At 51.9% G+C, this 25,641-nt stretch overlaps 2 protein-coding genes across 3 annotated transcripts in view; one reads left to right on the forward strand and one right to left on the reverse strand.

Annotated features, from left to right (window-relative positions):
* Positions 1–7,994: 7,994 nt before the first annotated feature.
* Positions 7,995–22,127, forward strand: MAP1A (microtubule-associated protein 1A). Of its 2 annotated transcripts, XM_012649499.1 has the most exons (7): positions 7,995–8,085; positions 11,031–11,113; positions 11,340–11,480; positions 11,701–16,254; positions 16,339–20,008; positions 20,151–20,371; positions 20,560–22,127. In XM_012649499.1, the coding sequence occupies exons 4-7, from the start codon at positions 11,851–11,853 to the stop codon at positions 20,713–20,715; spliced, it is 8,451 nt and encodes a 2,816-aa protein (XP_012504953.1). In that variant the 5' UTR covers positions 7,995–8,085; positions 11,031–11,113; positions 11,340–11,480; positions 11,701–11,850; the 3' UTR covers positions 20,716–22,127. The 2 variants fall into 2 exon arrangements, with proteins under 2 accessions (XP_012504953.1, XP_012504952.1); XM_012649498.1 differs by having other exon boundaries at positions 8,021–8,085; positions 11,701–20,008; positions 20,560–20,715.
* Positions 22,128–24,097: 1,970 nt separating this feature from the next.
* Positions 24,098–25,641, reverse strand: part of PPIP5K1 (diphosphoinositol pentakisphosphate kinase 1) — a 43,683-nt gene continuing 42,139 nt past the window's right edge. The window contains exon 30 of the mRNA XM_012649336.1: positions 24,098–25,460. Within this exon, the coding sequence (XP_012504790.1) occupies positions 24,499–25,460 (962 nt within the window). The 3' untranslated portion in view covers positions 24,098–24,498. The remainder of the gene's footprint in view (positions 25,461–25,641) is intronic.

The raw sequence follows: 25,641 nt of genomic DNA on the forward strand, positions 1-25,641 counted from the left end.
TGCAGTGAGCTATGATGATGCCACTGCATTCTAGCCTGGGTGACAGAGACCCTATCTCAAAAAAAAAAAAAAAAAAACCTTCCTCTTGCACCTCCTCCTCTAACATCCTCTTTGAATAGTGTATCCTCAGAGATGCCTTCCACAATTCAAGGGTCTTTCATCTCAAATAGTTCAAAAGCATGGGTGACATTGTCTGCCTTTGGCAAAGAGCCTGTAGAATACCCATCCAGCACAAATACTCACCTTTAGAATTAAAATTTGAGTCTACATTTGCAGTTGTAATTAATAAAACCCAATTCTAGCAAGGGCTGAGATCACAGGCCTGAATTTTTGCCCCTATCATGTGATCAGTGTGTGATCCTTCCCTATACTATTCAGATCTGTTGTCTAACCTCTTTGTCCGACTTGATGAAAGCAGAGCCTATGGTTAACTAGTGCTGACCCTTATACTGTGAGACCCTGTGCTAGTTAAAGGCCTCATTTCTACAGTTGCTATGGAAACTGTCCCCTTCCTCTCCCCACAACCTATTCTGACCCTCTGCTTCCACATAGCACTCTTTTTCTGATTGCACATCTCTCCACGCGCTTTTTTGGATTCGGATCCCCAAATAGTGGGGAGAAGGACGTGGGGGTGTAGCAAAACATTGTGTCATATGTCATACTGGGTGGAGGCATCCCCACCATCTGATGTTCTGACAACACTCTTATTTTCCCCTCTCTGCTGGAAAAAGGATTTTCAGGGCCATATCCAAATTGGTTGCAGAATGGACTCGCTGTTTTTCTATTGCACATGCTCCATGATAGGGGCCAGAATTGCTGTGAGGTACTTAACGTGCAGACACTGCCCAATCAGAATGTGGCTCACAAGCAGCCTTGCTGAATGAGGTACTATGCTCCTTTCTGCCTTGTATTATCCCCAAAGTGGAAGACAAATGGTCCAAAAAACAAGTGCTGCTGGAGCCCTAGGGTGACAGACAGACTAGATACATATATGCACAAAATGATTCAGTAACCTGGGTAAAAGACTCTGTAGTATGGAGTAGGGGGAGACACATTGAGAAATGGGGTAGGGGAGACTTACAGCACCACTTTTACAAAGATGTTCAATCAGTCATAAACCAGTACCAGGCTCCTCAGTCCTTTCCCTTTCTCTGGTTTTGGTTTTGGAACTGTCAATCTCTTCTTTGGTTCAAACGTTGCCCCTTCTGTTTTGAGAATCCCCCAGGGAAAGTAATACCACAGTTTCCTAAGGTTACCCATCTCTCTGAGTAACCTTACATCACTTACATCTCACAACACCTGTGACTGGAAAGGTCTTTCCTGGGTTTTACTCAAATCCCCCTTGCTGCAGTCTGAGCTCATTGCACTCGAGTCCTGAACTCAGCAGAGATGGAGACTAGCCAGCCGACCGCTACCGGCATAACAACTCACCAGGGACTCAGGGCCGGAAGGTCATTCTGTCCCCTTCAATACTGCGCAGCCTTCCAGAGCACTCCCAGGGCCTGGGGCAAGGAAGATGGGGAAACCGAGGATGAAGACCAGGGCTCTGGCAGGCAGTGATTTGAAAAAAAAAAAAAAAGAAGAAGAAGAAGAAAAGAAAGAAAAGAAAAACGCCAAACAAAGATAATACAGAGATGGAGACAACGATACAAACTTGGAGACAGACAGGGACAAGATGGCTCCCCTCAGTTCGGGCGAGGCTGCGGAATTGCCAGACAGTACTTATCGGGGACACATCCTAACTAGAAGCTTCTTCCGGCGCCGAGGCAATCGACTCGCCCCTCCACTGGGTCCCTCAGAGCCCCCACCCCTCCTCAAGTCGGAGTGGGACCTCCCTCTGGAAAACTGGAGGAGGGCTAAGGGGGCGGCCACCATCCCCGGGCCAAGCAAGACCCCGCAGCGGGAGCGTCCTGGCCCCAGCCCGGCCCCTGCGGCGCCTGTGCTCCACCCCCTGACAAGCAGCAGCCAATGAGCGGCGCCTGCCGCCGGCCTTTAAGAGCCGCGCGCACTCTCCCTGCAGCGGACGCTGCCGGCCTAGCGCTCCGCCGAGTTTCCATGGAGACCGAGGCCGGGCCTGCGCGGCCTCCCAGCGTTGTCATGGAGACAACTCCGGGGCTGGGGCTCCCAAGGCCCGCCGGCTCACCGCTGGCTCAGAACCCCGCGGAGCCGCTGTGCGAGGCTGGAGCCACGGCGGCGGCTGCACGCTGGGACCTGAGGAAGTACTCTTTGCTCATCGTGATCGGCGATATTGGTACAGAGAGTCAGCTGAGGGCCGTGCGGGCCCACCTTGAACAAGGTGAGCTGCTGTCCTGGGTGTGCTTGGAAACCTCCATCCCATGCTTCTCCGCCATTTGCATTCACCTCCCAGTGCACAGGTCTGCATCCTCCATCCCTAGTGTGCACTTCCTGAGATCTGAGGCCCTGTCACCTGCATCTTCCTTGCCATGTGTCCATATCCTCCCTCGCTGCTAACACTTCGCTTCTCCATCCTTTCCGCACACCCAGTGGCATTCCGTAATCTCCTTGAGGTGGGGGAGCTCTGTAGAGCCCCTGGGGCCCCTCTGGTCATACCCCTCTCCCGCAGCGTTTTGGGCCAGATGTCCTGAAGGTCCTCACCATCCTCTGGAGAGTCTCCATGTCCCTACCTTGCCGTTTCTTCTTTAAGGTCCCTGAACCAGCACAGCGTACTTTCTGAATGCCCCATACAAATCTCAAATTGCTAAATGCTAGCGGCCAGCCTGAGAGAGTGACCTTCGTAGATACAAGCTCCTCAGGACTTACCTCCCTCCCCAGTTGCGGTCCCTGTGGCACGCCTGTGGCGCAGTGCTGCGGAGCCACCTGCGGGTGGAAGCAGGGAGGGGGGCATGGAAGGAAAATTTCGAATCCAACTTAGCTGTAAGGATAGAGAAGACAGCTCCCAGTATCTGGGAATAGGCTTTTGGGTGTCACTTCCACCACAACTGGGCAACCTTGCAAGGAAATTCCTACCTACAAAATCTTTAATGCCCAAGTTTAGCCTAAACTCTGCCCTTCTTCATTTGGCTCAGGCAAAGCACAGAAAAGGTGCAGGTTGGGAGACAGATACCAGTACTAACCACCTTTCTTAGAGACATCACCAAGGCTGATCATAGCAGCTATCCAGTATCCCCTCCCTCGTAACCCTTCTGTGAGCTTGAAAGTGTGCCCTGCAGTCCCACCCACCTGAATTTATCTAGAACTCTCTTTGTTTCTTTTTTTTTTTTCACAGGGATTCTCTCCTGGAACATTGACTTATCATCCTTCGACTTGAACCAACAGCTGAGACTCTTCATTACCCGGCATCTAGCTCACTTCTCTTCAGAGGTCAAAGGTTAGGACTAGTGTCATTATTTCAGTCCTTTGGGTGAGGGATGGTCTCCCTGGCAGAACTGGTCTTCTGGGAGATTTGGGTGGAGGAGAAGGGAGGGACTTCTAAGGGGAAAGTTGTAGAATTGCATAGCTATTCCCACATATCCAGTACACTTTGCAGATACATGGTCGGACAGTGAAGGGAACCTAAAGAACAAAATCTCTCCCTGAGAAGAGGGTGGTTTCTGGACAGTTGTTGGCATGCACTAAAGAAATGAGGTACTCCGGAGGATGTTGGTACTTTAAGATGGGAATCTGCCAACATCCTCATTCGCAAGCAAATTAATAAACTTCTCTTTCCTTCTCCTCAAAAAAAAAAAAAAAAAAAAAAAAGAAATGAGGTACTCCTCTTGAGTGACTAATCATCTCCCACACAAAAATCCACTCTCTTCATTTGTGTTCCTCTTTCTGCATACAACAGCCACATTGTATCCCTTTACAGAGACCATAGATATCCCACTCACCTTCACAGACCCTTACTTAGCATTTTCTCTCAGGCTGCACAGCCTACCCTCTAGGTTTCAGGGTTTCTGTTTCTTCCTTTGGCTTAGACAACAGATCTCCAGAGCAGAGCAGAACACTGGTACCAAAGGATGATGAGCACCATCAAATCCAGGGTGAAAGGAGGATCTCCTGAATTCACTGCCACAAGAGCGAGTTACACTGTGATATTTGGCTCTGAGATCAAAGCTCACCGAATGCAGTTTCCCATTCTACTGAGTGGGAGAAATGGGTTAGAAATTTAAGAAAATAAGACTTTAAGAACTATCATTCCATGACAGATGTCTGTGGGGAGACTACAAAAGCCCTACATCCCATTACAAAAGTGCTAGGCATCTACTTATGTTATTGGTAAATGTTGACACACCAATCCCTGTAGCTTTTTGGAATATAAAATCCATCCAGCTCAACAGCCACTGCAACTGAATGACTGAATTCATATCTTATACAAAGAATTCTCAATTATCAGTATAGTAGATAATCACCTCTCTTTCTCTTCCTGATCCTCCTCCTAATTTCCAGATCTTTGGTCATTTCTTGATCACTGATGCCTCTAGACATGCTGCTAGAAAGCTGGAGAAAACAAGGTTAATATGACTAAAGCACATTATCCTAGGAATATGTGCAGCAATTTAAAAAATGTGAGGTTGGCATCTTCCCAATGTGACTGGCTTCCTGTAAAGCATGCCACTCACTCTTGGTACAAGTGACAGAGAATGAAATTAATGACTGAATCGAAGCTTGGGGATTATCTGCTGATGTTAATAATTCACACTGACTTCTCTAACCTTGTCCTTTTGGCCACAGAGACTTGAGCATAGGCTGCTTTCTGGAATGATGTAAGAAATGAACAGAAGTTAAACCAAAGCAGACATTCTACAGATTAAGATGCAGGGATGCTTGGGAAGATGCTTGCAAGGAGATACATAGTTACTCTAGGGCACGTCTCAGAAACAAACACTGATATGCAAACACCTACTAGACCTTTTCAATCAAAGAGTTTTGCCAAGGTGTCCTCAAGGGGCTTAGGGCCATATACCCAAGATCAGGGCTTACTTTAGCAAACTGATTTTTTTTTTTTAGATTTGAACATTTTCATGGTGGCCTCTCTATGTCCCTGGAGAATAGTGGAGAATTTCCTGGAAAATCCCACACAGCTCAAGCCAGCCACAGCCCCACCCCTGCTGGCTCTTCTTTCAGCTGTCCCCACAAACAACAATCAGCCCAGAGCAGCTGCAGACACTGCCCTTCCCTTCAGCCTCCTATTAGGAAGGAGGCAGAGGGAACCAGGCAGCTAGAATGGGCTCAAGGAGTTATGCCGGTACCTTGTAACATGACATTTTCTGCCTACTTCGCAGGACAGGCTACCATTCCTATCACCTCTCTTCAAGTCCTGGGCCAAAATGCTGAGAAAGGGAACAAAAATATATCCTACAATGACAGGGAGAGTGCAGTTAGGAATAAGTACTGCCCCCTCTGCATTTACACACCCATGTACTGAAAAGGGATCCTCTGACGGAGAGTCAGTGGCCCAGCTCCTTCTAGTGGTCAAGTCTGGTAAAAGCTTTTAAAGGTGGCTTTTGAACCAGGTAGTCTCTAGTGGTGACTTGGGGCTTTCCTTTCTAACCCCCACAGAAAATCTGGAGCTTCTTTCTGAGCATTCTAACACAGACACAGAAACAGGATAGTGGAAAACTGAGTTTCAGTAACACTGATAGGAAGGGGAGGGAGTTTCATAATTCATAGTTAATATTCTAAGACTCCTAAAAACACAGGCTGAGGGACCAGTTTGGAGGCCTTCTGTCTGACTCTGCATTACCACTGATATGCTCAGGAAGTGACAGTTCTGTTACTTCTGCCAGTAGGAAAACCATTCTGAATTAATACAGCATTGTTGTCTGAAATAGAAAAGAAGGGACATGAATAGAACTTCCAGTCTCATGCTGCAGGCATCTCCAGTTCTGGATTTACCGGGGAGCTAAGGGCATTCCAGAGTTGGTCTCATCTGAGATTCTGATTTAGCACTTTCCTGATGACCTAAGTGACCTCTTGGAAATCTTCCATGAAAGTGAGATGGACTTGCAGTGGCATTTATACATTGCAGGTTTAGGATTCTAGAAATGAAGATGCACTTTTTCATTTTTTATGCCATTCGAACCTCACAGCATTATTGCAGGATGGTACTAATATTATACCCATTTTATAGTTTAGGAAGCAAGCTCTGAAAGAGGGTAAGTGGCTTGTTTAGCAGCATGATTAGTAAAATGGTGGAGTCAGATCTCAAATCCAGGGTTTCTGATCTCACTTTGCATTTGAGCTGAAGACTCTCTCTATTCTCTGGCATCTCATCATTTCGTTGCTGCAAGCCTAGGAACACAAAAGGTGGAGGGTTGGTTGTTGTGGGTGGCTGTTCAGTGGGCAAGGGCCACTGTGAGTTGAAACTATGCCCGGGTGTGGTCCTTGGGGGTGGTAGCTGAAAATAAGGGTGGGTTCTCCTTTGAGCTAGGAAATCTTATTTTGTTCTCAAGCCAAATGTCCACTCAAGTGTCTCTCCTAACACACTCCAGAGGGCCCTAGAAAGCAGAGAGGAGATAGAAGGCTTGAGGTGGGAGGAAATAAGAATTATGAAGTTGCAGGAGGGAGTATTTTCCTTTTCTCGGAACTGCCTGTTTTCATTGTGTATCTCTGCAGATGGCCTCTTCTATCCAAATGGGGCTGTTGCCATTGTCACTGCTTTGCATCCCCGGATCTGGGCAAAGATTGCTCCCCCTCTGTCCTCCCCACCCACTAAGAGTACTGGTGACTCAGCTTCTCTTCTCTTCTGGCTGCAGTTAAGGGGGGATGGGGGATGCTGAAAGCAGAGACTATTTTGGCTTCTCTGACCTTCAAAGGCAGCTTTTGGCAGCCTGGGCAAGGGTGGAGCTCATGCTGGGGTGTGAGTGGGTGGATGTCACTGTGAGAAAGGCCTTAGGAGCTAGCCAGGGCTAGGGAGAGTTAATGGGAAGAGGGCAGGGAAGGACTATGTGAGAGCATGGACATCACCCAGTTGGAAATGAGTGCTACAGCTCTCCAGATCCTTCCTTTGAGTCCTAGAGCACTTCACTAAATCTGAGACAGAGGTGGAGAGACTAAGGAAAACAGGGCCAACATTAGAAGGATCAAGATAAGATAGAGATAACAAAGAGACATAGAAAGTTGCAGAGACAAGGAGAGAACAGGAACCCAACCACCCTACAAAGTCATTATAAGATTTTCTTAATCCAAAGAGTACTTTATGTTACATTTAATAATTTGCCTATCGTAAGAAAACCTTCCTGGGCCTGCGGCCCTGGTGATCCTCCTTGGTCCTTGTTAACTCCTTCACTGAAAGGCAGAAAGCTCCCTGCCCCTTCAGAGACTGCCTCTTCATACCCAATGACTCAAGAATCCCAAGAATCAGTGCCGGTGTGGTTACTGTGCTGTGCTGCATTGCCACAGAACTGCATGCAGCTCCCAGGGTCCCTGTGCCCCACTCCAGATGGGTTAGGGACCATGTGTCCACTCCAGAATTTCAAACTGCCCTCCAACTCTAAAATGAAACTTATTTCTGCCCTCCCTGGTTTCTGTAGCTGTGGTTCAGAAAAGCTCAGAGCATCTCTCCATCCCCAGCCTTTCTCCCAAGCAATCTCAAGGGGTGCTCAGCTGCCCACCCCTACCCCATGCTTTCAGGCCTCCGGCCTTTGTCTCCTGCTCCTCTAGGGATTGAAGGTCACTCCCTGGCCCATCTGAGGGGAGAGGCAGCAGATGGTTTCTAAGAGAAGGGGGAGGGCCCATGCGTCCTATATCCCCACTCTGTGCCCTAGCATGGGGCTTTAGTCTTTTGGCTGATGCTAAGAGTATTTCTTAACTAAGTAGGGTTGGGGGAGAAAGGTCCTGTGGACCATAGGAGATCACAGTGGCTCTTCAAGCTGCTAGACAATCCCTCAGTCCCACAGAGCCAAGCAGAAGCACTAAAGCACTGACACTGTGAAGGCAAAGAAACAGTTAAGTCTCCAGTGCCTCGTCACAGACCAGCCCCTCTTCCCTGCCCTGGCGCCGCCCTCCCCATCAAGCGCCCCCCCACCCCCACCCCAAGTGCGGCACTCTTCCCTGAAGCTGCCGGCTGCGGCCGGAGCTGGAGCTGCCGCCTCCATGAGAGGCTTCCTCCCACACCCCAGGGTAAGAACCAAACCAAAGGGCCTGGCATGGGGGTTGGGGGTGCGCTGTGATAGGGAGGTGGGATTGGGGTAACAGGAAGGGAGTTGGTACCTAAGCTGGTGCATCTGGAACTAGCCCAGGGGTGGGCAGGCTGGGGGAATGGAGAGAGATGAACATTTCTGGCTGTGGGGCCAGCCTGGACCCAGAACCAGAGACCAAGGGGCTGTGACAGGGGAGGTGGGAGATACCAGCCTGGGGGCAGCAGCAGAGGGTGGTGCCACTGGCTCCGCCTGGCAGCCCAGGGTGCTGGAGGAGTTTGAGGGTTATGTCTTTGGTCAGAGGCAGAAAAATCTGACAGAAAGGGGGATGTTATGGGAACGTGCCTAATGGGAGGGTCCCTGGGTGTCAGCTGCTGGATTGCTCAGCTGCTCCTGTGTTGGGGGTGAGCTGGGCAGCGAGTTTTTGCCAAGTAAGGGAAGGTGGGGCACACCATGGAAAAGAGGGGAGGAAAGGGTTATTAAAACGTGGCACATGCCTCCTCACAGGCCAACCAGTTTGCAATGGGCTCCCCCTACCCTATTCCCTGCGGCCAGCTTGAGACTGGGACTCTAAGCCCCCCTCCCTGGCCCCCTTGAGGCCACTTTGGAGGTTGAGAGCACTCCCTCCCCAGCCACTGCCCTACGATTCCAGTCCTGTCAACCGCACAGGTTCCCAGCCTCAGCCCCACCCCCACCTCATCTCTGCTTCTCTTCCCAAGATGGGGTCTCTTGAACAGAGAAGCCAGTTTCTTCTCCCTCTCTGCGTCCCCCCCACCCCCACCCCCCATGCAGAGGCAGCCAAGAAAATGACTTGTCATGCTGGGGTGGGGGGTGGGGGCGGAGCTGGCGCCGGCGCTCAGCGCGCACACTCACACACACTCACACACTGCGGCAGACTGCAGCTGCCCGAGCTGCCCCCCCCCTCCCCTTCTTCCTCGCTGCGGAGACACCTGCCCTCCCGCCTGCTCGGCCCCCGCTCCAGCGCCGGCCGAGCACTGTGTGCCCCTGCCCCACAAGATAGTCCTCTCCAAAGAAAAAGGAAAAACAAGTCAGTTCCCTTCTGTGGGAGAGCTGGGGGAGCAGAAGAGAGAAACAGGGCTTTCTCCCAGGCCTGAAAAAGAGGGGCACAGGATACAAACCGTGTAAGTCAGAATCACTCTCCGGAAACAGGGTGAGGGATGGGGTCTTATGCCAGGACAGGAACTGCGCTCGGAAAAGTCTTGTGCTTAGAAGCAGGGGACTGTGAGGAATGGTAGACTGGGGGGAAAGAGGAGTGGTGCACAGAAAGCAAGTCAGTCTGTGCCATGGATGTTTGTCTTTCTGACCCTTCTAGCTCAAATGTGTGAGGGGGACCTCTTGCCCTTCTAAAACTGAACTCCTTAAGGCTGGGAGCTCCCTGGACCTTGCTATCCCTCACCTGCCCAAGTCCTCCCCTTGCTTGCCTCTGAGGGGGGTCTCATCCCCTGAACTTATCTCAAAGGTCCCCTCAATTCTGAAGTCAATAGAAGAGAACCCTTGAACTCCTCTTGGGCCCAACCCACCCTGTATGGGGTTTGGTCTTCATCCACAGTTCATATCCCTCACAGCTGCATCTAGAGCCCTGTGCTACCAGATCTGCCTGATCCTGACACCATGGCTTTTCTTAACAAAGGCCCTGGCCCTAGGCGCCTCTTGCCCAAACCTCAGAAAGAGGAGAGAGTTGGGTCACAGAAGAGGGTCTAGGGGACAGATTATGAGCCCTCCCACCAGTATCCTCGAGACAGCCCATGCCCTAGGCCATCTGTTGGAGTCTCTATTTGTGAGATTAACTCCACCTTGTGCTGCATTTGGGAAAGGGGGTCGGGGCTGTGGGGAGGGCAGGAACAGAGGATGGCAGCATTCTGAAGAATGCTGAAGCATCTTCTGTCTGATCTGCCACTTTCTTTCTTTGCTGCATTGCTTGGTATTTCATGTGAGTCTGGAGAAGGGAAGTAGACAGGGGATTTAGGGATGGCTTATTTTTTTCATGGCCTGGGGAACACCATGCATCTCTCCTTCCTTATTTATGTGTTTCTTGTTTGTAGACCCCTCACTCCCCATCTCTGTGTAGAAGGCCCATAGGAGAGGGGCAAGGATTAGAGGAGAAACTGTTCACAAATGATGGGTTGTGGGGTAGTGAATCAAGCCTCTCTGGAGCCTAGGGACATGAAGATGAGGTCGGAGAGGAAGCTGTGAAACCTTTGGGGGTTGGAACAATACGATTGCATGCATGTGTGTGAGTGCAGTCTTGACCTCTGAGGAACCAGAGAACAAAACACAAAGTTATAGTCCTATGTCCACTCTTTGAATTATAAAACTCCAAGGGTTTAGATAACACAGGCTTCTCTGAGTCTTCTGGGACAGGAATTCTGGCCTCGGATGTGGGGTTGGAAGGAAGGATGGGGAGTCTGTCGATACTGCACAGAAGCTCCCATCTCCTTATTTCCGGACACTCTGCTGGCATGAAAGCACAGGGCAGAGGCAAGCTAGTGAGGAGAAAGCTGAGTGAGGATCATCGTCCCAGGAACCCTCTCTCCAGCTGAGCCCCCCACACCCAGGCAGCACCAGGAGCTTAGTGCTCGAGAGGGACAAAAGCTTTCTTGTCAACAGGACCGAGGCAAAAGGGGTGGGGACATAGGCAGCAGAGGGTGTGGCAGATGAAGGGAGGGAGAAGACAGCCAGTGTGGGAGAGGGGAGGTGAAAACCCTGAAAGGGAAGGGCCAGAGGAGCCAGTTCCTAGACCTTACTGAGCAGCATCCAAGGTGGCAGGGTCTAAGGATAGCCAGGCTTCTCTTTCCCCAAGCCCCATTTTCTGATAGTGCAATCTTGCCTTGCCTGCCCCACACAATGCCTTCCCATTTTAGTCTATACCTACTGTCTTCAGTACAAATTCCTACATCTCTCCCTCAGGCCAAAGGACCCTCTGCCACCAGAGTGAGATCCTAGAGACCATCATCCTGGTAAACCCCAGTGCAGACAGCATCAGCTCTGAGGTAAGACCAGGGCCTGTAACCCATCCTTGCCAGTGCTACCACTTTAAGGCCAAGAATTCCTCTCTCTGCCATCTAAGCTGACTTATAATCCCCAGCCCTACTCTGGAGGTATTGTGGGGGACACCAGTGGGGAGCATGTCCTTGAAGTACTGGGGGGAATCAGGAACATTCAGTGCCCTTCCCTGGATTTCCTGCATCTGTGACCACTCCCCTTCTTCCATTCCAGGTTCACCGTCTTCTTAGCAGCCCGTCAGCTCACAAACTACTGATCTTGAGTGGGCAAAGTTTAGAGCCTGGGGGAGACCTCATCCTACAGAGTGGCACCTACTCCTACCAAAACTTTGCCCAGGTCCTTCACAACCCAGAGGTAAGCTCCATGCCTGCGTGTTTGAGAGAGAGGGGATATGGGGCAGAACTAGGGCTGTGAAGGCGTCCAAGAAAAAGAAAGTCTCATATTACGTGATCTTTGGGGACCCTGGCAGAAAGGCAGTTCAGCTCAGAGAGATGTGAAGATGAGGGGATTGAATCTGAAGCAGGCTAAGACAACCCCAATGACCTGACCAGGCTTCTGTCTCCCATTCCTCTAGATTGCCCAATTGCTCAGCAATAGAGACCCTGGGATCCAGGCCTTCCTCACCGTGTCCTGCTTAGGAGAGGGTGATTGGAGCCACCTAGGACTATCTAGTTCTCAAGAGACCCTGCACCTCCGGCTAAATCCTGAGCCCACACTGCCCATCATGGATGGTGTGGCTGAGTTCTCCGAATACGTCTCTGAGACTGTGGATGTGCCATCCCCCTTTGACCTGCTAGAGCCTCCCACCTCAGGGGGCTTCCTCAAGCTCTCCAAGCCTTGCTGCTACATTTTCCCTGGTGGTCGTGGGGACTCTGCCCTCTTTGCTGTTAATGGTTTCAACATCCTGGTGGACGGTGGCTCCGATCGCAAGTCCTGCTTTTGGAAACTGGTGCGGCACTTGGACCGCATTGACTCTGTGCTACTCACACACATTGGGGCAGACAACCTGCCAGGCATCAATGGACTCCTGCAGCGCAAAGTGGCAGAGTTAGAGGAGGAGCAGTCCCAAGGGTCTAGCAGCTACAGCGACTGGGTGAAGAACCTCATCTCCCCTGAGCTTGGAGTTGTTTTTTTCAACGTGCCTGATAAGCTGCGGTTGCCTGATGCCTCCCGGAAAGCCAAGCGCAGCATTGAGGAGGCTTGCCTCACTCTGCAGCACCTAAACCGCCTGGGAATCCAGGCTGAGCCTCTGTACCGTGTGGTCAGCAACACCATTGAGCCACTGACCCTCTTCCACAAAATGGGTGTGGGCCGGCTGGACATGTATGTCCTCAACCCTGTCAAGGACAGCAAGGAGATGCAGTTCCTTATGCAAAAGTGGGCAGGCAATAGTAAAGCCAAGACAGGCATTGTGCTGGCCAACGGGAAGGAGGCTGAGATCTCAGTGCCCTACCTCACCTCTATCACTGCTCTGGTAGTCTGGCTACCAGCCAACCCTGCTGAGAAGATTGTACGTGTACTTTTTCCAGGAAATGCTCCCCAGAACAAGATCTTAGAGGGCCTGGAAAAACTTCGGCACCTGGACTTCCTGCGTTACCCTGTGGCCACGCAGAAGGACCTGGCTGCTGGGCCTATGCCTACCAATCTGAAACCCAGCAAAATAAAACAGCGGGCTGACAGCAAGGAGAGCCTCAAAGCCACTACCAAGACAGCTGTGAGCAAGCTAGCCAAACGGGAGGAGGTGGCAGAAGAGGGAGCCAAGGAGGCTCGCTCAGAGCTGGCCAAGGAGTTAGTCAAGACAGAGAAGAAGGCAAAAGAGGCATCTGAGAAGCCCCCAGAGAAGACTGCCAAGCCTGAGAGGGTGCGGACAGAGTCAAGCGAGGCACTGAAGGCAGAAAAGCGAAAGCTGATCAAAGATAAGGTGGGAAAGAAGCACCTTAAAGACAAGATATCAAAGCTGGAAGAGAAAAAAGACAAGGAAAAAAAAGAGATCAAGAAGGAGAGAAAAGAGTTCAAGAAGGATGAAGGAAGGAAGGAGGAGAAGAGGGATTCCAAGAGGGAGGACAAGAGGAAAGATACCAAACCTGAGGTCAAGAAGATTTCCAAGCCAGACCTGAAGCCCTTTACCCCTGAGGTACGTAAGACCCTCTACAAAGCCAAGGCCCCTGGAAGAGTCAAGATAGACAAGAGCCGAGCTGCCCGCGGGGAGAAGGAGCTATCTTCTGAGCCCCGGACACCCCCAGCCCAGAAGGGGACTGTACCACTCCCAACAGTCAGTGGGCACAGGGAGCTGGCCCTGTCCTCACCAGAGGACCTCACACAGGACTTTGAGGAGATGAAACGTGAGGAGAGAAGTTTGCTGGCTGAACAAAGGGACACAGGACTTGTAGAGAAACCACTCCCTCTAGACACTACAGAGGGGGTACCCCCAAGCACAGCTATCCAGGGAATACCACCCTCTGTCCCAGGGCTGGGACAAGAAGAGCCCATGATGAAGGAGAAAGAGGCTGTCCCAGACATCCTTGAGGAACAAGGCAGTAAGGACAGAGGCCCAGACTCTGGGCCTGAAACAGATGAAGAGAAAGATACCTGGGAGGAAAAGAAGCAGAGAGAAACAGAGAGGCTCCCAGACGGAACAGAAGCCAGAGAGGAAGGTGAACCTGAGGTAAAGGAGGATGTGATAGAAAAGGCTGAGTTAGAAGAAATGGAGGAGGTGCACCCTTCAGATGAGGAGGAAGAGGAAGAGACAAAGGCTGAGAATTTTTACCAAAAACATATGCAGGAAGCCTTGAAGGTAACTCCAAAGAGCAGGGAGGCTCTTGGGGGCAGGGAACTGGGACTACAGGGCAAGGCCCCTGAGAAAGAGACCTCATCATTCCTAAGCAGCCTGGCCACACCTGCAGGAGCCACTGAGCATGTCTCTTATATCCAGGATGAGACAATCCCTGGATACTCAGAGACTGAGCAGACCATCTCAGATGAGGAGATCCATGATGAACCAGAGGAGCGCCCAGCTCCACCCAGATTCCATACTAGTACGTATGACCTCCCTGGGCCTGAAGGGCCTGGCCCCTTTGAAGCCAGCCAGCCTGCAGATAGTGCTGTTCCTACCACTTCCAGCAAAGGCTATGGAGCGCCAGAGACTGAACTCACCTACCCCCCCAACATGGTGGCTGCTCCTTTGGCTGAAGAGGAACATGTATCCTCAGCCACCTCAATCACTGAGTGTGACAAGCTTTCTTCCTTTGCCACATCAGTGGCTGAGGACCAGTCCGTGGCCTCACTTACAGCTCCCCAGACAGAGGAGACAGGCAAGAGCTCCCTACTGCTTGACACAGTTACAAGCATCCCCTCGTCCCGCACTGAAGCCACTCAGGGCTTGGACTACGTACCATCAGCTGGTACCATCTCACCCACCTCCTCACTAGAAGAAGACAAGGGCTTTAAATCACCACCCTGTGAGGACTTCTCTGTGACTGGGGAGCCAGAGAAGAAAGGAGAGATCACAGGGAGAGGCCTACCTGGAGAGAGAGCCATAGAAGAAGAGGAGGAGATGGCAAATGTAGAGATGTCTGATAAACTTTGCAGTCAATATGGAACTCCAATGTTTGGTGCCCCTGGGCATGCCCTACCTCCAGGGGAACCAGCTCTCGGAGAAGTGGAGGAGCGGTGCCTCAGCCCAGATGACAGTACAGTGAAGATGGCCTCTCCTCCGCCATCTGGCCCACCCAGTGCCACCCACACACCCTTCCATCAGTCCCCAGTGGAAGAAAAGTCTGAGCCCCAAGACTTTCAGGAAGCGGGCTCCTGGGAAGACACTAAGCGCACACCAGGTGTGGGCAAAGAAGATGCTGCAGAGAAGATGGTCAAGCCAGGTCCTGAAGAGGGCACACTGGAGGAGGGGAAGATTCCTCCTCCCAGGAGCCCTCAGGCCCTGGAAGCCCCTGTCAGCATTGTTGGGGGACATACAGGCTACACTATTGAGCTGTTATCAGAACAGGACAAAGCAATAGTCTTTGAGACTGTGGAAGCAGGAGAACCCACAGGCCCAATTCTGGGAGCAGAAGCCCCTCCTAGAGGTTTGAGGACATCACCCCAAGAACCTGGCGAACCTCAGAAAGATGAAGTGCTCCAATTTCCTGACCGAAGCCTCTCCCCTGAAGATGCAGAGTCCCTCTCTGTCCTCAGTGTGGTCTCTCCAGACACTGCCAACCAAGAGTCCAGCCCCAGGTCTCCTTGTGGCATGACAGAGCAGTACCTACACAAAGGCCTTTGGCCAGAGGTGTCTCCAGAAGATACCCAGTCACTTTCTGTCTCAGAAGAAAGTCCCAGCAAGGAGACCTCTCTGGATATCTCTTCTAAGCAGCTCTCTCCAGAAAGCCTTGGCACTCTCCAATTTGGAGAACTAAACCTTGGAAAGGAAGAAAAGGGGCTGCTGATGCAGGCTGAGGATACCTCTCACCAACTAGCTCCTGTGTCTATTCCAGAGCCCTATGCAGCCACAGTGTCAGCTCCTTTACATGGGACCACTGGATACTCTGCACAGGCAGACTTCACAGATGAGAGCCCTGACAGAAAATTACCTTCCAGCTCCTTCTCTCACTCTATACCATCAGGCAATGGGAAGCACTCACCTGGGGTGATCACAAGCCCTGGTGAACATATTCTGACACCTGATAGCTCCTTCACCAAGAGTCCTGAGTCTTTGCCAAGCCCTGCCATGGAGGACATTTCTATGGAATGGGAAGGTAAAGTTCCAGGGTTGAAAGATAGAACCCCAGAGGATAAGGACAAGGAACCTGAGCCAAAGGATGAAGTCCTACAGCAGAAGGACAAAACTCTGGAGCAGAAGGATGTTGTTGTAGAGCAGAAGGATACAGCCATTACTAAGAAAGATGAAGCTCTAGAAGAAAAGAACAAGGCTGTGAAACAGCAGGATGAGGCTTTAGAACAAAAAGACAGAGACTTAGACCAAAAGGACGTAGTGTTAGAACAGAAGGACAAGGCCCTGGAACCAAAAGACAAAGACTTAGAAGAAAAAGACAAGGCCCTGGAACAGGACAAGATCCTAGAAGAGAGAGATAAAGCCTTAGAACAAAAGGACACAGCCTTGGAACAGAAGGACAAGGCCTTGGAACCAAAAGACAAAGACTTAGAACAAAAAGCCAGAGACTCAGAACAAAAGGACACAGCCCTGGAACAAAAGGACAAGGCCCTGGGACCAAAAGACAAAGACTTAGAACAAAAAGATAAGGTCCTGGAACAGAAGGATATGATCCCAGAAGAGAAAGACAAAACCTTAGAACAAAAAGTCCAAGACTTTGAACATAAAGACAAGGCTCCAGAGGAAGAGGTCCCTGAACTTAAGGGCAAAGCCCTAGAACAGAGAGACAAAGCCCCTGAACAGAAAGACAAGACCCAGGAACAGAAGGATAAGGGCTCAGAAAAGGAGGGTCAGGCCTTAGAACAAAAATACTGGGCCTTAGGACAGAAGGATGAAGCCCTGGAACAAAACAATAAGGCTGTTGAACAGAAAGGTAAGGCTCTGGAAGAGAAGGACAAAACTCAGAGACAGGAGAGCCTAGTACAGGAGGATAAAACCATTAAACCAAAGGAGAAGATCCTAGAGGAAAAGTCCCTAGAAAAGGTCAAGGCTGTGGAACAGAAGGAAGAAGCTCTTCAGGAGAAATCCAAAGCTCTAGGGCTGGAAGAGAGCCCTGTGTGGGAGGTCAAGGCCAGAGAGCAGGAAGAGAAGTACTGGAAGGAGCAGGATGTAGTCCAGGAGTGGCAAGAAACATCTCCAACCAGAGGGAAGCCAGTTGAAGAACAGAAAGAGCCTGCCCCAGCATGGGAGGACATAGCTCCTAAGCAGGAGGACAGGTATTGGAGGGGCAGAGAGGATGTGGCCCTGGAAGAGGACCCATACTGGAGGGAGCTAAGCTGTGAGCGGAAGGTCTGGTTCCCTCATGAGCTGGATGGCCAAGGGGCCCGCCCACGGTACAGCGAGGAACGGGAGAGCACTTTCCTCGAGGAGGGGCTAGATGATGAGCAAGAAGTGCCCCCCACAGAGCACACACCCCGGAGCCCGTGGGCCTCAAACTTCAAGGATTTTCAGGAGCCCTCACCACAGAAGGGGCTAGAGGTGGAACGCTGGCTTTCTGAGTCACCAGTTGGGCTGCCACCAGAGGAAGAGGACAAGCTGACTCGCTCTCCTTTTGAGATCATCTCCCCTCCGGCATCCCCACCTGAGATGGTTGGGCACAGGGTTCCTTCAGCCCCAGGACAAGAGAGCCCTATCCCAGAGACTAAACCCATGCCACCCATGAGGAAGGAACCCACTACCCCCTCATGGCTGGCTGACATCCCACCGTGGGTGCCCAAGGACACACCCTTGCCCCCTCCACCCCTCTCCCCAGCTCCAGCTCCCCCTACGCCTGCCCCAGAGCCCCACACTCCTTCACCCTTCTCCTGGGGCAGAGCTGAGTATGACACTGTGGTGGCTGCAGTGCAGGAGGGGGCAGCTGAGTTGGAAGGGGGGCCATACTCCCCCCTGGGGAAGGACTACCTCGAGGCTGAAGGGGAAAGGGAAGAAGAAGGTGGAGCTGGGGCTCCTGACAGCAGCCCCCAAAGCTCAAAGGTCCCCGAGGCCAGCGAGAGCCATACCACCGGGGACCCCGAGCAGACTGAGCCAGAGCAGAGGGAGCCCACACCCTATCCTGATGAGAGAAGCTTTCAATATGCAGACATCTATGAGCAGATGATGCTTACTGGGCTTGGCCCTGCATGCCCCACTAGGGAGCCTGCACTTGGAGCAGCTGGAGATTGGTCCCCGCGCCTCTCAACCAAGGAGGAGGCTGCTGGCCGAAACACATCTGCAGAGAAGGAGCTTTCGTCTCCTGTCTCCCCCAAGAGCCTCCAATCTGACACTGCAACCTTTAGCTATGCATCCCTGGCAGGACCCACTCTACCCCCCAGGCAGGAGCCTGAGCCAGGGCCGAGTGTGGAGGCCAGCCTCACCCCACCTGCAGTGCCCCCCCGTGCTCCTATCTCCCTGAGCAAAGGCCCAAGCCCCCTTCTTAATGATAACATCTTGAGCTGCAGCCCAGAGCGGAGGACCCCATCCCCCAAGGAATCAGGCCGGGGTCACTGGGATGATAGCACTAGTGACTCAGAGCTGGAGAAGGGGGCTCTGGAACAGCCAGAGAAAGAGGCCCAGTCCCCAAGTCCCCCTGACCCCATCCCTGTGGGGCACCCCACATTGTGGCCTGAAACTGAGGCACATACTAGCCCTTCCTCGGACTCACACCTGGGGCCTGCCCGACCCAGCCTGGACTTCCCCGCTTCAGCCTTTGGCTTCTCTTCATTGCAGCCAGCTCCCCCACAGCTGCCCTCTCCAGCCGAACCTCGCTCAGCACCCTGTGGCTCCCTTGCCTTCTCTGGGGATCGAGCTCTGGCTCTGGCTCCGGGACCTCCGACCAGAGCCCGACACGATGAGTACCTAGAAGTGACCAAGGCCCCCAGCCTAGACTCCTCACTGCCCCAGCTCCCATCACCTAGCTCTCCTGGGGCCCCTCTTCTCTCCAATCTGCCACGACCTGCCTCACCAGCCCTGTCTGAAGGCTCCTCCTCTGAGGCTACCACACCTGTGATTTCAAGTGTGGCTGAGCGCTTTCCTCCAGGCCTTGAGGCTGCAGAAAAAGGGTCTGGAGAGCTGGACCCAGAAATGGAACCAGCTGCTCAAAGCCTCTGGGACCTCACTCCTCTAAGCCCAGCACCCCCACCTTCACTGGACTTGGCCCTAGCTCCGGCTCCAAGCCTGCCTGGAGACATGGACGATGACATTCTGCCCTGCCACCTGGAGTGCTCAGGGGCAGCCACCAAGAAGCCAAGCCCCTTCCAGGGTCCCTCTGGAGACTGTGCAGCCAATGGCCCGAATGAAACAAGCCCCAACCCCCCAGGCCCTATCCCAGCTAAAGCTGAAAAAGAAGAGGCTGAGGCCTGTCCTGCCTGGGAACGTGGGGCCTGGCCTGAGGGAGCTGAGAGAAGCTCCCGGCCTGATACACTGCTCTCCCCTGAGCAGCCACCATGTCCTGGAGAGGGCTCTGGTGGCCCACCCAGCAGTATCTCTCCTGAGGTTGAGGCTGGGCCCCAGGGATGTCCCACTGAGCCCCGGCCCCACCATGGAGAGCTCTCCCCATCCTTCCTGAACCCACCTCTGCCCCTATCCACGGATGACAATGACCTTTCAACTGAGGAAGCTCAGCTGGTAGGAAGAGGGGGGTGGCGCCGGGCAGGGGGGCCAGGGAACACAGGGGGGCCATGCCCTGTGGCTGACGAGACACCCCCCACATCAGCCAGTGACTCAGGCTCCTCACAGTCAGATTCTGATGTCCCGCCAGAAACTGAGGAGTGTCCATCCATCACAGCTGAGGCAGCCCTCGACTCAGATGAAGATGGGGACTTCCTGCCTGTGGACAAAGCTGGGGGGGTCAGTGGAACTCACCATCCCAGGCCTGGCCACGACCCACCCCCTATCCCCCAGCCAGACCCCCGCCCATCCCCTCCCCGCCCTGATGTGTGCATGGCAGACCCCGAGGGGCTCAGCTCAGAGTCTGGGAGGGTAGAGAGGCTACGGGAGAAGGAGAAAGTGCAGGGACGAGTAGGGCGCAGGCCCCCGGGCAGGGCCAAGCCCACATCCCCTGCACGGCGTCTGGATCTTCGGGGAAAACGCTCACCCACCCCTGGCAAAGGGCCTGCAGATCGAGCATCCCGAGCTGCACCCCGACCACGCAGCACTGCAAGCCAGGTTGCCCCAGCAGAGGAAAAGGATGGACACAGCCCCATGTCCAAAGGCCTCGTCAATGGACTCAAGGCAGGACCCAGTAAGTATATCATGAAAAGCGGGAGAGGCTGTGGGTTGGGGCTGGGTGTAGAGTGGTCAAAGGCTCCAGGAGTAAGAAAGAGGGAAGGCTGCCGAAAGTGGTCAACTTTTCCTTTACAATGAGTCCTGGCTTTTCTCTACAGTGTCCTTGGGTTCCAAGGGTGGCGCTGGCTCCCCTGTATATGTGGATCTCGCCTATATCCCGAATCATTGCAGTGGCAAGACTGCTGACCTTGACTTCTTCCGTCGAGTGCGTGCATCCTACTATGTGGTTAGCGGGAATGACCCTGCCAATGGCGAGCCAAGCCGGGCCGTGCTGGATGCCCTGCTGGAGGGCAAGGCCCAGTGGGGGGAGAATCTTCAGGTGAGTAGCAAGGGACGCCAAGGTAGTAGCCTGGTCAGAGCTCACTCAGAGGCACAGTCCCTATGTATAGAAGGACTGGGCCTTTTTTATGGCCAGCAGGGCTGCTTCTGAGATCATCAGGTGCCCCTTCCTCCTCACCTACCTTCCCTTCATGTTCTCACATCAGGCATGTCTTATCTCCCTCCTAGGTGACTCTGATCCCCACTCATGACACAGAGGTGACTCGTGAGTGGTACCAGCAGACTCATGAGCAGCAGCAGCAACTGAATGTCCTGGTCCTGGCAAGCAGCAGCACCGTGGTCATGCAGGATGAGTCCTTCCCAGCCTGCAAGATTGAGTTCTGAAAGAGCCACCTCCCTTCCCCAAGGATCCACTCCCGCAGCTCCTTTAGAGAATGGCTACTGCTGAGTCCTTTGGGGTTGAGGGAAATGGGAGCCGAAGGGGAAGCAGATGTCTTATTGTGGGGACTTGGGCTGGGCTAAATGGGAGAGGTTGTCCCTCCTCTTCATCCATTCCTGAGAGGGGTCTCAAAACCAAAGGTAACAGGAATAGGATGGGGAAGGGTACAAATTAGGATAGAGGTCATCTGATGCCTGAGAACCCTGGAGTACTCTCCTAGCACTGTCAAATGCTGGTATTGGATGAGGAGTGAGGATGGGTCTCAGAGAGCAACCTCCTCCTTCATGGAGGGAGATCATATCCCCGACCCCAGGGACCTCTTTATCTCAATCTATTTATTTAGCATCCCAGGAAGGATTTCCAATAGTAATTTATGTGACCTGGAGGCAGGAGACTGTCAGTGAGGTGCCCAGAGCTGCACCCATTCCTCCATCTCCATTCCCTCACCCACCAGGGTCTGGGTTCTAGCAGTGGCCTGGGGGTGTGCCACTGCTACACTGTCCTACTGCTTCCCTCAGTATTTGAATGTCTCAGTCCAAAACTGGAAGCTCTTTGACCAACAGACTGGTGAGAGGAGAAAGGAGCTTATCTCCCACCCCCTGCTTCATACCATTCACATCCCAGGGCTGTGTCCAGACCAGGCCTACTGGGCAGCACAAAAGGGCAAGGAGAGCCCAGTCCCAATCCCAGAATTATTCCAAACTCCCTGACCCTTTGAAGTTTTTACTCACCCCATTCCAATTATCCTGATCCCTTCTCATCCCTTGCTTGGCTTCTCTGCATGTGGTCATCTGCCGTGGCCTGGTGTGTAATGGGTTAAAAATAAGCCACTGCCTGACATGACATCCCAACATTTGACACCCCAGCAATGTGTGACTCCCCCAACATTCCACTCTACCATCCTGCAGCTGAAATGAGAATGCTGGCTTCCTCTCCAAACCCAAACTCTTGGACAGAGGATTTGGGGAGTGAAGGGTAGGCCAGAGGACTTGGGGAAAATAAGAGGAAGGAAGGGAAAAAGGAAACAAAGCTGAGCTATAGCTTAACTCCTACAGAGTGAAATGAAAATGGGCTGAAAACACCACCCCAGGAGAGGACCTCACCCCAAGCAAGCCAGTGGGCAGCCCTGCCAGACTACTGCCGGACTGAGAAACCCAGACGCTGATAGTCTTATGGGCTCGCCTTCTCTGCCAAACTGGGAAACCAAAATGAGCCCGCTTTGTGTTCTTCCTAGCTCCCACCCTCCCCGTGCTGCTGTGCTCTGCTCTTCCCCACACTTCCCTGCTATAGTTCCCAGCTGCTGTAATGGAGCCGCCTCCAACTCTAACAATAAATCAAGTTCATTGCGGATGGTGTAGTACTGCTTAGGTTTTTTCTGACTCCTCACATTGCTTAGTTGCTGGGCCCTGACTTCCACCTCTCTGCTTCACCCAATATTATCTTTTATCTTGGAAGACCCCAATACTTTTGATTACTGGAAGCAATTCCAAGACACAGGGGAGCCAGAGAACACAGGTGGGTAAAGGGAGACAGATAGGAGGAGCCAGCATAATTTCTGAAAATGGGTGAGATTGTCTGAATATGGGGAATAAGAGTCTAGGGTGGGACATACATTTGGTTTGGGGGATCGAAGAGGGGAAGGGGACCTGCATTCCATGGGGTCAAGAGCTGAGGACCAAATAACCAGGATCAGATACCCTGGATAGGGAAACACCAAAGAGGTAAGCAGTTGAGGGGTCCTAAGAGACCCAGAGCCTATTGAGGTTGGAAATACCTCTCCCTGTGCAGTCATGATTTCCATGGAATAAAAAGTTAGATTTCCTCCCCTCCAGTGAAACCCTTCATAGTTCTGGGTATGTCAGGAGTGGCCAGGTTACGAATGTTGAATATGTGGGGAAGCGGATATTCTAGCCCTCCCAGTATTCTGGGCTCTCCCAGAATAAAGATATCAAGTGGATAGAGAAAGGGCATAGCCCCTCTATGTAAACTCCTGACACTCCAAATTACCAGAGTGAAAAATTAAGAGGGCAATTCCAAGGACTTGGTGACAAGGCATGTACCCTTTGGTGCTTCACAGAGACAGAACCTCTTTCCACCCCCACATCCAACACTCTACTTATTAAAGACATTTTGGCGTGGTGGCTGATTGTTATCGGGACCTCCTGGGATGCCCAATCTCTGTATTTTTTTTTTCCTGAGACAGAGTCTCGCTCTGTTGCCCGGGTTAGAGTGCTGTGGCATCAGCCTAGCTCACAACTTCAAACTCCTAGGCTCAAGCAATCCTTCTGCCTCAGCCTCCCAAATAGCTGGGACTACAGGCATGTGCCACCATGCCCAGCTAATTTTTTCTATATATTTTTACTTGTTTGGCTAATTTCTTTCTATTTTTAGTAGAGACGGGGTCTCGCTCTTGCTCAGGCTGGTCTTGAACTCCTGACCTCAAGCTATCCTCCCTCCTTGGCCTCCCAGAGCGCTAGGATTACAGGCATGAGCCACTGCTCCCGGCCCCCAATCTCTGTATTTTTATAGCCCATTCCTACTCAACTGTAATGGCTTTTGACTGATTCAGATTAATTCAGTCACAGACACAACTGACTCACAGTCATATTCATTCTTGAATTCACAAGGACATCGTCATCGCCACCACCATTCTCATTATTTCATATTTATTGAGCACTCATAATGTTCCGGCCCCCCACTCCAATGACCCATTAGCCCTCCTACCCATCCCCATTCCCACCCCTACATCTTTGGAAAAAGCTTCATAATCACATCTGGCCCTAAAGACACAACAATGTAAGGATAAACTTCTTGGGGACTCTGGAGTGTTTGGTCTTTGGCCAGTCTGTCCCTGGCACTACTACAGAAATATATATATATATATATATGTATATATATTTATTTATTAAATCTTTGCTCATATCTGTACAATATTGATCTTTGATAATTTCTTAAAATAGAACCTGATTCTCTCTACTACAGCATCTCCTAAAGCCAAACAGCCCCACAACAAAGGGAGGCCCAGCTTCACAGAATGGCCAAGAATCCTCTAGACCATTTTAAGTAGTTACTCAGAAATTTGCACGGCCATCTAATACCTATTCTTCCCTGGAGCTATTGACCAGAGGAATAAGACTGGGGCAGAGGGGGCACTTGGGGATGATATGGCAACACTCATAAGCCCAGTCTAAAGATTAGTGGCCATGATAGATGTTTGAGAAGGGGACTCTATTTTCCAGACATTTCAGAAGGCCATTCGGGCCCACGTGAGGAGTGCTTGCAAAGATAAGAGTCCCCCTGAATGCACATATGGTCTAAGGGAAACTTGAGAAGTTGTGAACATTTCCCAGAAAAGTGAAGACCTGGGAGTCTCTCTTTTTGCATTTGCTATCCCCGGATGGTGTCTTCAGTAGTTAAGTGGAATTTTCTTTAATGATCTGTGATTTCCTGCAATGCTCAGAGTAGGATGGGTAATGACAGACCAGCCCACCCCAAGGAAATCCTATTCAAGTCTAATGGCCAGGTGAGGAGCCAATGGCTACTCTGAACATGAAATTGGCTCCTCCTCAAGCAAGGCTCTGGCACAGGTATGCTTCATGCCAAGACAACTGCTTCCTCAGACACCTCTGGTGAGAGCCAAGGCCTCATGCTGGCTAGTGAGTTAGCCAAGAGAAAAGGTTGCTGGCTCAAATGGCTGGTATAGTGTGACACCACTCATGAGAAAATAATTAATTACATGTTGCTGGTGGAAGAGGTGACTGCTGGTCACGGGCTGGAGATTGGCTTTGAGGGTTTGGATCACTAGACAGATACTGGACTTGAGGAACATCCTCTCCAGGCAGCTGGTCAATCACCTTAGGGACCACCCAGGACTGCTGATTAACTTCTTCAGGGACCTCCAGGGCCTGCAGAGCAATTTCCCCAGGGAACTCTTGGGATGGTTTATCAACCTCAGGGATGTCCTGAGACAACAGATTGATTACAGAAGCCCCCTGGGCTAGCCTGCCAACCTCCAAAGAAAACTTCTGGCATGGCTGGCTGAGCTCCTCAGGGATCTCTTGGGCTGGTCTACCAACTTCCACAAGGGTTTCCTGAACCAGGCCCCCATCCCCTACAGGGAACCCATGGACCAGCCTGCCAACCTCCAGAGGGACCACCTGGTATGGCTGGCTGACCTCTTCAGGGTTCTCCTGGCAAAGCTGGCATACTTCCTCAGAGACTTTCTGGCACAGTTGGCTGGCCTTCTGGCATGGCTGGCTGATCTGAGGGACCTCCTGGCATGTGTGGTTAAGATTGTCATGGTTCTCCTGGCATGGCTGGCTGATGTCAGGGACCTCCTGGCATGGCTGGCTGACCTCCTCAGGGATGTTCTGGCATGGCTGGCTGATGTCCGGGACCTCCTGACATGGCTGGCTGACCTCTTCAGCAAGCTCCTGGCATGGCTGGCTAATTTCCACAGGTGGCATCTGTGGAGATTGGTTCAGTTCAAATGGTTCTTGCTCCCCTTCTATGGCTAGCTCTTGTGCTCCATTCCTGAGGGTCTCCTGGAGTAGCTCAAGGCCTTGACGTTCTTCGTTCACATGTGAATTTAGGGAGGGTTGATCACTGAAGCCAAAATGGGAGTTACCATCAACTGCAGTAGGGGAAGAAGGACCAGCACTGGACACAGTGCTGGAAGGGCCACTGCTGTCTGTAAAGCAAAGTCAGGAGACCAAGTCAAAGAAGCTGGAAGAGAAGCCTCTACTCTATGCATATAGTTCAAATGCTAGAATGGGTAGCCTATGCTACTTATGTCTTGATGAAAGAGGGTCTGAATTCTTCCTAAGTTAGGCAGAGATTCCTAAGTTTTCCTAGCTCAGGAATTTTCACCC

This window comes from Propithecus coquereli, unplaced genomic scaffold, assembly GCF_000956105.1.
Source record: "Propithecus coquereli isolate 6110/MARCELLA unplaced genomic scaffold, Pcoq_1.0 Scaffold3, whole genome shotgun sequence".
Classification (NCBI taxonomy): Eukaryota; Metazoa; Chordata; class Mammalia; order Primates; family Indriidae; genus Propithecus; species Propithecus coquereli.

What these genes read in the sequence shown, in the direction of transcription:
- MAP1A (XM_012649498.1), top strand. Translation starts at nt 11,851, where the DNA reads ATGGATGGTGTGGCTGAGTTCTCCGAATACGTCTCTGAGACTGTGGAT. An exon ending in TGGACTCAAGGCAGGACCCA is followed by an intron (nt 20,009 to 20,150) that starts GTAAGTATATCA and finishes TTTTCTCTACAG; the next exon opens with TGTCCTTGGGTTCCAAGGGT. An exon ending in AGTGGGGGGAGAATCTTCAG is followed by an intron (nt 20,372 to 20,559) that starts GTGAGTAGCAAG and finishes TCTCCCTCCTAG; the next exon opens with GTGACTCTGATCCCCACTCA.